This window comes from Branchiostoma lanceolatum, chromosome 13 (genome assembly GCF_035083965.1).
Source record: "Branchiostoma lanceolatum isolate klBraLanc5 chromosome 13, klBraLanc5.hap2, whole genome shotgun sequence".
NCBI classification, from domain to species: domain Eukaryota; kingdom Metazoa; phylum Chordata; class Leptocardii; order Amphioxiformes; family Branchiostomatidae; genus Branchiostoma; species Branchiostoma lanceolatum.
This window is the reverse complement of record NC_089734.1, coordinates 5,636,456-5,647,697: the sequence shown is the minus strand read 5'-3', so window position 1 is coordinate 5,647,697 and position 11,242 is coordinate 5,636,456. Positions and strand designations below refer to the sequence as shown.

Here is an 11,242-nt window from a genome sequence, read left to right as displayed (position 1 = left end):
TATTTTTCTTGACGACTCAGCTTGTTTCAAAATACCCACATCCAGTAACCTGCTCCCTGTTGATGTAGCCTAATGGTACCTGGTTACTCGATTAGGTAGCAGGGAGAAGGTTAAAATGGGATATTCAACTACATGTACGGACCTGTCTGTGTACCTGTACCTGATGTTACAATAAGGTGCACATCCCTACTCTACAACATAGTGAGAGAAAAGAAGTTTTGCAATTTAGAAAGAAAGAATTGCCTCAGGAGTGAGTAGGGATACATCATGTGGTGAGTTGGGTCATTTTGGTCCTGCAACACAAAGAAGTGGACAAAGTATTGAACACAAGACAACTAAACATTGTTTAACACATTAGTGTATTTACATTTTAATGGACATTGAAAATAATACAGTAACGCTGCCTTTGTGGGTACATACACATAAACCAGCTGTGTTTATTACACAAAACAAGTTGAAACAATTCAGTCTCTGTTAAAATTCATGTACATGTACTGAAGGTGTGTTATTGCTAAGATTCAAAGATATATATTCTTCCCTCTTTATTTACTGTGATAATTACTGTTAAAGTAACATATATATCCATTGATAGGGTGTACATTGTGTTTTTAATTGGTGTAATAATATGACTTCACAAGTGATTTTTATGAAGACAACATTAAGTAACGTTTGACCAACTCGTCTTAATACACAAGACAGAACTTAAAACTGGCAGTTTACAATTGTATTAAAACATTGCCTTTCCACATTGAAAAATAAGTTTTTAAAACAAATAGTAAAATTCCATAGAATGGCTCATGTCTGAGGGACATATATATTCACAATGTTTAACCTTGTTTCATCCATGGGTCTATGTGTACACTGAAGTTTAGATTGGTTACAAAAGAACTCAGGAAGGTAAGGGTTAAACTTAGCTTTCTCTTGCTACAAAACAAGGCAGTGATAATTCTGCCACAGACAGAAGTACCCCATATACAAGTGTGGCCTGTGATATTTCTGCCATTCAGTGCTTTATCAGCTACAGACAGTAATGTGTACCATTCCAAAACATAGTCACAAAGTGACAGCATTGTAATTTACTGTAATGTTACTCTTGTATTTCAGATGCCCCCTCCCCCTTCGTAGCTTGTACTTGCATCAATCCTAATGTAGCCTGCCTCTATATCAGAACTTTTTGGCGACACCTCAGGAGTGAAGCCTTCATCGTTTATCACTATAACATAGTATAAGGAGCAGCCATACATGCAGTTAAACTCTTTGTACAGGGCACCAAAATCTTTTCACTTCTAACCATCCCTGCATGTACTGTGTACGGTATGCAATATTGAGTACATAGGTTTTTCATCTAGTGTGCATAGAGTGTCCAATTCAGAATGTTGGAGCAGTGAGTGAAGTGCAAAATAGCTGTAAAGAGAAAAAGGTGCTGATGTTCTATTGCATCATACACATGTACGTATACTGAGTCTGGAAACTGAGTTGTGAGACCTTGTCCTAATCTTCAGTGTTACATGTATCTACATAATATAATACAACATGGAGTATCTACAACACTGATATGTTTATCGTAAGTCAAAGGTAACCCCTCCCATGTACAATGGAATCATGTGTATGTACTGTATTTTGGAAGATTCATACAATCCTCTTGAGAAATAGCAGTAATGAATTGAAACGTCTGCAACCTCCATTTTTTATACATTTTATCAAAAATTACAAGTCAAATCCCCCCGAAATTAATTCAGTAGATTGAAATGGAAATTTCAATAAACACTATTTGTTTGAAATGGCCCTTTGACATTTCCATACTGTAAAATATTTAGCACCCTTCTAAAAAAAGGAACAGTTTGTTGTTAAACTCCTGGTTACAAACTAATATTCACTGAAAATGGAGGAAACTGGTAGAACCTAAAAGCCATGTTTGAGAAGTCAAATGTACGTGAAACCTAAGCTGATAAATCCCAAAAACGCTACCCTAAACTCCTCTTGCAAAGTGTATATTTACACCACCTTGCAGAAATTAGATGCTATAAATATGCACAGTCAGAGATGTATAAATTTGGAGGACATTTGAAACACTGTTTCTTCTGCGTCCAAGTCCCAAGATACAAACTACAGTACAGCTGCAGTTCTTCCCCTTTCATTAGAAATCTTGGCAGGAAATTCATGGTACAGCATTTTATGGTTGAATTTTTTATTCTTAATGGCTTTGGGCTTTGAATAGCCATATCACGATCTCAATGTCAAATGTCACTTTTTAATTTACTTGGCTGCTAAAATGTTTTTCAAGGCATAGAACACTATAGTATACCAAAGCTAACTCAGCCATAAGAAAGAGTCTAGCTGTTGTTCTTAAAGTTCTAGATCTATACGCTGGGATATGTTTTTACTCGACTAGGTTTGGACACAGATGTACAGCACTTCAAATACCTCCTCACAAATCTGTTTCTTTTTTCAAACTACATCTTTAAACATAACAATGTGGACATCCCACCAAAGTAGTTTGGCAAGCTTCCTAATTAAAAAAAACGGACAACTTGTTGGACCCCAGTGCTGACTGTAACTATGTCTACCCTCTTCTGCTTTTTCTCTAAACAAGGGAAATTCAAGTCATTCTCTGAAGAAGACTGGTCGAAAATTTGGGTAAGTTCATTTTTAGTTTTCAAAAATCTGTTTTGTAACTTCAACACAGATCAACTTTCAGACTAAGGAAATCTAAGGTATGTGTAATCAATCAAGGACTATATAGACGTATATAACATCCTTGGTGTAATCTTATCTTTCAAAGGGATTCACATTTCAAGAAACAGTGGGTTGCTACTTCTTAGAAATGGCAATTTCATATCGCTACAATTTTGCCTGGTCAAAAGCATGAAATGAAATACTAAATTTTCACTGGCCTTACATAGTTACAGTCTGCATTGTATTACAAATACAATGTACCATAAAAATGTTGTATAAGTTACAAAATATCATCATCTGTACAAGTTGGCTGCTACATCTACTCCCGCCACCCCCTGCTGTTACTTCTTGAGCTGATGCGCTATCCATTCTAGACCCTGGTACAACCTGTGGAGGGAGAGAGAAAGACAGAAAATCAGCAATCGCAGTAAAAAAAATGCAACTGCAATACCTAGATGTTACAACAAATATGGAGATGGCATGGTGATGTGACCACATTTGCCGTTGTCATACCAACTGCAGTCACCCCCTCATTGGTCGAACCACAAATAGCAATGCTGTGATTGGTCACTGTTAAAGTGATAATTGTGATGGACGTCAGAATCGGTCTATTTGAAGACTAGACCATCCTATATGTCAAATTCTATGTTCTACATTTTCATTCCATGGTAATTCATTTTAAAGATATCTGAAATGAAATACAATTTCGGAAATGGGTTGACCAACCCATATTCCTTATCTTGATCTCTTCCTACTGGAATTTGTGTCCCTCTTCCAGAACAGAGTCGTAAATATCCACGGACAAAATCCTTCGGGCAGCAAAATCTAGTTTACATCTCCACAAGGACTCACTGACCCAGTAACATGAAAGGCTTTTTCTTCTTGCAGTAATAAATTCAAACAGAAAGCAAACGACATAGTATGCAGGTAATGAATTCTTTATTCTACAAAGAAATACAGTCAAAACTGCCCAAGAAGAGCACTCAAGGGACCGATAAATCTGGTCTATGTGGACAGGTGGTCACTACAGACAGGATTCTTAATGATTGTGTCAGAGGGAAAATTATGTAAGGACAACTGGCCAACGTGACCCCTTTTCTGTGGTCCCTTAGATAATTCTTCCCATTGACACGAGCATAAAGAAACCTGTCTATAGTGACCACCTGTCCACAGTAGACCATATTTCATTGGTCCCCAGGGTGGTCTTTTTGGGCAGTTTTGACAGTACAAGTGTATTGTATTGTATCATTTTGACAGGTATATATTGGAAGAATTGAAATTTTGCGGTGGTTTAATGGTCACAGTAACCTCTTCACTGCAAATCTTCTGCGTCTACTCCCTTGTTTCAACAGCCAACCAACAACTATCATAGCCACTTCATTTTCTCCCTGCTGCAAAATTAAATCCCTGCAAACCTAAAGGCATTGACAGTACAGGGCTCGAAATAGTGGAATTTTTGACTGGGTGCACCAGTGCACCAAGACATTTCTTTGGGTTATAGGGTAAAAGTACTATTGTACACTAGTCAAATTTTGAGGTTAGCTATAGAATTACAGATTGAAGCTTTCAAGAGAGGCAGAAACGTTAAACTTTGTGATGACGTTTTGCTGACATTCCGCTTTATTTTATGTGGTGCACCCAAATTTTTTTGGTTGAGTGCACCAGTGCACCTATTCCAAAAAATGAATTTCGAGGCCTGCAGTATCTATCCCACAGTCACAAAGAAAGAAAAAATACTCACCCCTCCCCCGTTAACGCACAGCAGGCCTGTATGTGCCACCCGTGCCCTTTTATAGACGTGAGGTTGAGTTGTTGGGAGATCTCCGCTGAAGACATGGAACCCTTCAAGTCCTGCTTGTTCGCAAAAATCAAGATGGCCGCCTGTCTCAGGTCCTACAGTCAACAGAGAACAACACAGAGGTCAACAGGACATTGCGTCAGACATTCTTATAATACTTTGGTCAAACAGGATTTCGTTTTAAATCCTACGGCATTCAACAAAACATGCCTACCATAGCTGTGAGGGAGTCAGGGCTCTACAACTAAAATACTAAAACCTGAGTAAACAGTAACTTTGACTTCCAAAAAAATTTACAGGACGGATGCTCCACTTGTATCCATGATGTCTGTAAATAATCATTTCTCACAAGCTCTAGCATTAAATGTCACAGGAAAGGTATTAAGTGAGGAGTGGGTTGACTCTCTGTCATTCTCAAATTAAATAAAAGAAGATGAATGAAGTCGAAAACAGTTGAATACCGAATCTGTTATTTTCCCAGAGCCACAAATGAAGCGTTTCTCAAAACGCTTCATTTATCCTTCAAGCAATAGATTGTTACTTTATGATTTATCTACTACTACATGTAGTACCAGTTTGTGTTAATAGCTTTAAATACAGAGTAATACTGTCACAAACCCAATGATGAATTGATAAATGTACTCCAAATATGTTCATGATAGGCCCTACATCCAAGTAATATCATAGTACACTGTACTTTTGTTCAACAAAAAATAACCTTCATTTTCACCCACAAGGTCAAGTTTACCACAAAGTTTACCTCCGGGTACTCCATTGTCAACTTTGACTTTTCACGTACGCGTTGCTAATGGACGCCAATGCTCAAGCACACTGGTATCCTTGTAGAGCTTTTTGCCTCGGGCTTGAATTTACAGGTGCGTGTTATAATCAATCTGGACTAAAATAGCAACAGGAGTATTTTGAGTGGGTTGTGAAGCACACATGCCATATTGTGGGTAAGGACTCTCTAGGATGGAGCAAAGTCCGTGTGGGATCAATGGGGATTTTACTGGCGGGAAAAGATCAATTGTGGTATATTTGGTAGAACCAACTATCCCAAACAACTGAAGTTGTGAACTGTAGATTTTCAGCAACATTTAGCAGGCTTTGTAATGTAACACATGTGACTCTGTAGAGTGCAGAAGTTGAACTGTTATATATGTTTTAACTAGGCATATGTCTGAAGTATGTTTTACAGTTTGACACCAATCTATGCTAAGAATGTATAATCTAACCAAATCATGCTTACCTCGTGAGCTAACATCTTGTGCAGTTCTTCTTTAGAGATGGGTAATCTTTCTCTGTCTGTACTGTCGATTACTAGAATCAAGAACTGTTCAAAAGGAAAACAAACATATATCAGATACTTTGACAAAACGTAAGTCCCACATGAACAATTACATGTATTAGTACAGGCAACATGTAAAATCATTTGAAATCTAAGGAGGAAATGGCAATAGGGTTCTTGTCACAGTTATATTACAATCACTAATCTTTACATCAAGTTCCACTGCTAGCTTTTCAAATTAAATAGTCACAAAGAAAAGAGACAAAATTTTGATAACATATATTTCACTTCATACTATAAAAATCCCCACAAATATACTATATAGAAATATTAGAATTATCAAAACTATGAGGCAAAGAAGCAATTAAACTTTGTATTGTGTTATGCCCACATATTTATGGGCAACAATGCTTATTTACATAAAAAGATGATCTTTGAACCTTTTCTTTGCATTGTTGTGAGCTTTAATTGCACTTTTGATCCGGTAGCATAAAGCAGAACTTTACACTTTGCACCCCCTTTCATTGCTGTTTAGGAGGCCTTACATAATTTTTGTTTGTCAATAGCTAGTTGATAAGATGTAACACACAGTTGACCCTTGCACCTTACCTGTGCATTAGTATAATATGTGTTCCACGACGCTCTGAGGGACTCCTGGCCTCCGATGTCCCACATGACAAAATGGATGTTTTTCCAGATGATTTCCTCGACATTACTGCCGATGGTGGGAGATGTGTGGACTACTTCGTTCATTAAACTGGAGAATGAAAAACAACAAAACAATTGTAAATCCACATATTTTTTGTTAAACTTAAATACATGATGTCTTTATTTCACAATCTACACAGTCCAATTCAAGTACCACTAACCACATAGTAACAAATAACCGAATCACAGGGTCTTGGAAATGACTGCATGTTTTTGATAGTCAGAGCATAATTTTCAAGTTGTTGTAAAGTGTGAACACATAAAGATGAAGAATAAGTAGAAAAACACAATACTAGTACATGTACTTACAATTGATACAATATCGTTGTCTTGCCAGCATTGTCTAGCCCTGTGATTATTACCTTGTGTTCTGCAATGAAAGAAAACAATAAACATTCAAATTTTCATATCTGCAATACACTTAACTTAAACCATTGCAAAAACACCATTAATACAATGAGCTGTCTTGCTTTGACTTATTTTGTTATTAGTTTTGACAGATGACTATATTAATCTTGATTTAACTAGTATTTCCAAGATAGCACTGAGATCTGGAGAGATATCATGTTCAAAGTTTAGGCTGTAAATTTTGTGGGGGCAACGCCGTTGTTCGAGTCATCATAAAAAACATATCATCAAAATATTGTTAAATTAAATTTTGACACAGGACCTAATGATTTTCCTTCTTCCTTTTTTAAGAACTCAAATTATAATGACATCAGTTTTATCACATCTCTCTTATTTAAAATAAATAGATAAATATGAATATCATGCATATGTAGTATATTGCCAAGGGCGTGTATGGTACAACCCTCGACATCAATTAGCCTGTAAAGTCTCAACTGTCTGAGCCAATTCTTACACTTCAGTTGTACAGAAGTGACTGGCTTCCCATGGGAGGTCGGTAGGAGGGATGCTTCTTAGCGGGATGACAGCTTAGGAATATCTGATGTCTTAGACTAGTTTTGTACTATATATACACTATATGCAAAACTGAAGGTTTTCGATGCTACAGTTTTCTGAGGAATTTCCCCAGTGATTGAAATGAAGGTAAAGTCAAGATGCTAGAATATTGTAAAACTAAACTTTAGTAAATGAGGAAATGCTTGAAGAAATGCTTGCATAGGTTTTATTTTCATGTGTGTGTTTTTTTCCGATAAAGTCTTTATCACAAAGTTAAAACTGCTCGAAAATGTTTTGTATCCTGACTGTAGTGCTACTGTTGTTTCAACCGCCAACTTACAATTAATGTGGATCAATTTTTCCCCACCACAAACTTAAATCCTTGCAAATTTCTTTTAATAATATTACAGTATTTCAGTTACACTGCATGGGTTAGTTAGTGTAGTTTGTTGCTAAGCACAGATAACACTTTCAAAATAATAACAAGTAATTAAAAACCTACTCCTCGTCCTTCAGTACAAAGAAAGGTGAATCTTAGCCCCTGGCTAAAAAAAATTGTCTTCTTACCGTTAACAGACAACATGTGCCTCAGGGAGGAAACCATAACTATTGTCATAACTAAGGTACATGTAACATTATTTATAATTTTGTGATTTCATCTTTCAATGTTTGCATAAGATATTACTCTAAAAATTGACTGTTAAGATCCTTTCACAAAATCAAATGGAAAAGATTCTTGGAGTCAAATTGTGTTTAAATCAAATAAAATCTTGACTGTATCCAAGTATAATACTACAGTGTTGGAACAGGTCTACCATAGTTGCAACCTCTGAATTTTCTCACAAACAGTAAAGGTTCTTTGTGCCAATGTTTTGATCAAATTTCAAATAAAATCTAACTGAACTCGAACTGTATCCGGCATTATTAAAGTATAAACCATTGTTGAAACAGGTCTTGCATTCTTTTGTTTATTGAAATTTGCAAATAAATGAAAACTGCACAGCAGCAAATCCCTAGGCTACATTGCTTGCTAGGCTTGAAAGGTTCATTGTAAGCTACAAATCTATGTGCCATTTTCAGACCGGTAACTTGCGTCAGTTTACATTAAACAGGTGATGTGGTGACGTCAGAGATCCCCTATGACACACATGGCCGGTAAGTGGGAGGGGGGTTTCCGTTGGGGTACACACATTTCACTTTTTTCTTTCTTTCCTTCCTTTATAAATCACAATTTCTACACATTTACAGTGAAGATAGTAAAAAAAAAAGATTATGTCTTTAAAGATAGAATAGTTTCTAAAGCCGGGTTTGTTGTGTTAAATACGTGGCAAACGTATAGAATCAGGTTAAACCAATACGTCAGTTTCAAGATGTTATATAAAGGTGAAGAATTGCATTTTTGTTGCATAGGAGTAGGACAACGAAAACCAAACCTAAATTTTCTTGTACAAAAATGTTAATAGCTGGAAATTTATGCACAACACAAACACCCGGAAAAAGACACGGTATTCCAAATGATAATTTAGATGTGTGAATAGTGTTTGACGAGAGGGTGTCAAAACTAGATTGTCAAACTAAACAAGACCAAATACGGTAGCGAAAACACGACAGATGTGATGATATTGTTTATATAACAAATCTTCCTTGGCCTATTGTCGCCGGACACAAGACATTGTCATTACTAGAAAGGCCGTCATTTGCCCCTGAGCAAATACAGCATGTTTAGCCATACTCCTCCCCATGCAAGAAGTGGGCTGTCCCAAAATAACACCTGGGCAAATCGAAATATTAACTGCATGTAGAAAGGCAACCTTTGCGAGAGCATTATACTTCGACAATCTCCCTCCTGATGCATAAATGGACTGTTCCAAAATCACCCGTACAAAAACTCTCTCTACAAGTTCTGTGAGACCCCAAGAGCTTCTTACTGCAAAGGCTTGCGTGTGTTCCTGCAATATGACCTCAGGTGACCTAAATAGAACAGTGTTCTTTGGCCAGTAGCAAATGGAACGCGGGGATCCTTAGATAGAACATGGATTCCTTGGCCAGCAGCAAATAGAACATGGAACGTGGATACCACTTTTGGCCTGTTTTTGGTCTGAAAATGGGTCCAAAAGTCCCCAAAATGAAGCATTCTGAAGTGATGTACACCAGAATTGTGATTGAAATCCTGTAGGGACATGTTCAAGGCACCCTTGTACAGAATTCCAGGTCACTTGCTAGCAATACCAGGGCACAGGAGCCCAAAATATAAAAATTGTCTAAAAATGCCCCAAAAAACCTCCATAAAAATGTTTTTAAGGCCTGTTTCGAAAGAAATGAAAAAGCACCTAAGGGTATTTGCCATCTTTACCTACATGCCAAATTTCAGGTCGTTTGGCCCAAAAATGACGGAGTAGATTCCATTTGAAGACTTGGCAGGAGAAGAAGAAGAAGAAGAAGAACATGAACAAAAACAATATGTTGAGCCATACTAGGTATGGCTAAACATAATAATAAGCTGTGGGGGTATTCAGTGGCTAATTTAGATTCAAGAAAGTTGTTACCAACGGCATTTAAAAAGATAAACGAATAAAAATAATAACAAAATATCGTGTTTATATATAAAATAACATTTGTTTACATCTAAATTCAAAGAAAGAAAGCATATATTAAACGTTAAAGAAAGCATATAACTATAGATATTTGACAGTTTCTGGACACTAACGTTAGATTTAAAGTTCAACACCAAACATATGAAAATCTAGGTCACCATACGCATCTAGAAAAACACCTTTCCTTACCTTCGTTATTGAAAAGGCTCCATAATTTTGAAAAGAGAAACCCCATCGCCTGCTAGGTATGTCGGTCGACGGGGGAATATTGTCCAGGGAAAACACAGTCGCAAGGGAAAGGGGAAAATTCCCCACGGGAAAATTAGAAAACTGTCACCGTTGAAAAATCTCTCAACACACAACGGTCCAGCTGTAGGTCTTCCTGTTGTTTTCGTCCTCGCTTCCAACGGAAATGTGAGGTTTAAACGACTTCTATAAGTAGATCAGACTGACTATACTGCTTCCGGAGTTATATCCGAAGGGTTTTCCCGGTGGAAGTTCCTAGAAACGCCCAAAGGTACAGAAATGAGTAACCGGAACAAAAAAGTGACACACTCTCGGCGATTGCCACATTAAATTCACTCGCGCATGCGTGCTGTGTGGGTCTCGCAGATTCTCGCGATGTTGGAGCATACCAAGTTGACAAGGGGGAATATGTTCACTTTTTATTACAGGCTTTCTGCGACAGAAAAACCAAGGAGGGTAATGGACAAACTTATTTTGTTTAACCCCTTTGCGCGATAAAAATTTATAAAACTGTATCATTCTACCCATCGTCCATTTAGACGGTAATTTTTCATGACTGGTAAGAAAATGTTGCGCATCCTTTAGTTAAATGAATAAGGTTGTAGAATTTTTCTTCATTGAATTTTATTGATGTACTCAAATCATACATTCAAATCACAGAATATTGAAATAATTGTATTCAAGCAACTCTACATTGCATTGTACGTTTCGGGAATTAAAGCAATCTGGAAGTCCCTACCTACTGCACGTCTGAAGGTGTTTTTACTGGACACTTGCATCACTGACAAACACATGAGCAGTTGTACTAGTTGCAGTAATATGTGAAGTTGATGTCTTATTCATAACCACAGCATTGCAGTTTAGTTGTAACGTTAGGTCTAGTGATAAGTCTGCTCAAGTTCATTGTCCTTGAAGCCTATTGAAGTACAATCTTGGTTCAGTTTGAAACTATTCTTAAGTTGTCCGATAGGATAGGCCTCCGGCGACATGCATTTTGCTATTAATAACTTGTTTGCCACATAGTTGATC

At 37.0% G+C, this 11,242-nt stretch overlaps 1 protein-coding gene across 1 annotated transcript; it reads right to left on the bottom strand.

Moving 5' to 3' along the window:
• Nucleotides 1-342: 342 nt before the first annotated feature.
• Nucleotides 343-10,557, bottom strand: LOC136446741 (ADP-ribosylation factor-like protein 5B). The gene is made up of 6 exons (XM_066445284.1): nt 10,157-10,557; nt 6,780-6,840; nt 6,372-6,519; nt 5,724-5,807; nt 4,418-4,569; nt 343-3,063 (listed from the first exon to the last, which is right to left on the bottom strand). Exons 1-6 carry the CDS (start codon nt 10,200-10,202, stop codon nt 3,018-3,020), a joined length of 537 nt encoding a protein of 178 aa, XP_066301381.1. The 5' UTR covers nt 10,203-10,557; the 3' UTR covers nt 343-3,017.
• Between the last annotated feature and the right edge of the window lie 685 nt (nt 10,558-11,242).

Excerpts from the sequence above, each read along its gene's own strand:
- LOC136446741 (XM_066445284.1), bottom strand. The coding sequence starts at position 10,202 with ATGGGGTTTCTCTTTTCAAAATTATGGAGCCTTTTCAATAACGAAG. Across the intron at positions 6,841-10,156 it reads GAGCCTTTTCAATAACGAAG|AACACAAGGTAATAATCACA; the intron begins GTAAGGAAAGGT and ends CTTTCATTGCAG. Across the intron at positions 6,520-6,779 it reads ACAACGATATTGTATCAATT|TTTAATGAACGAAGTAGTCC; the intron begins GTAAGTACATGT and ends TTCATTCTCCAG.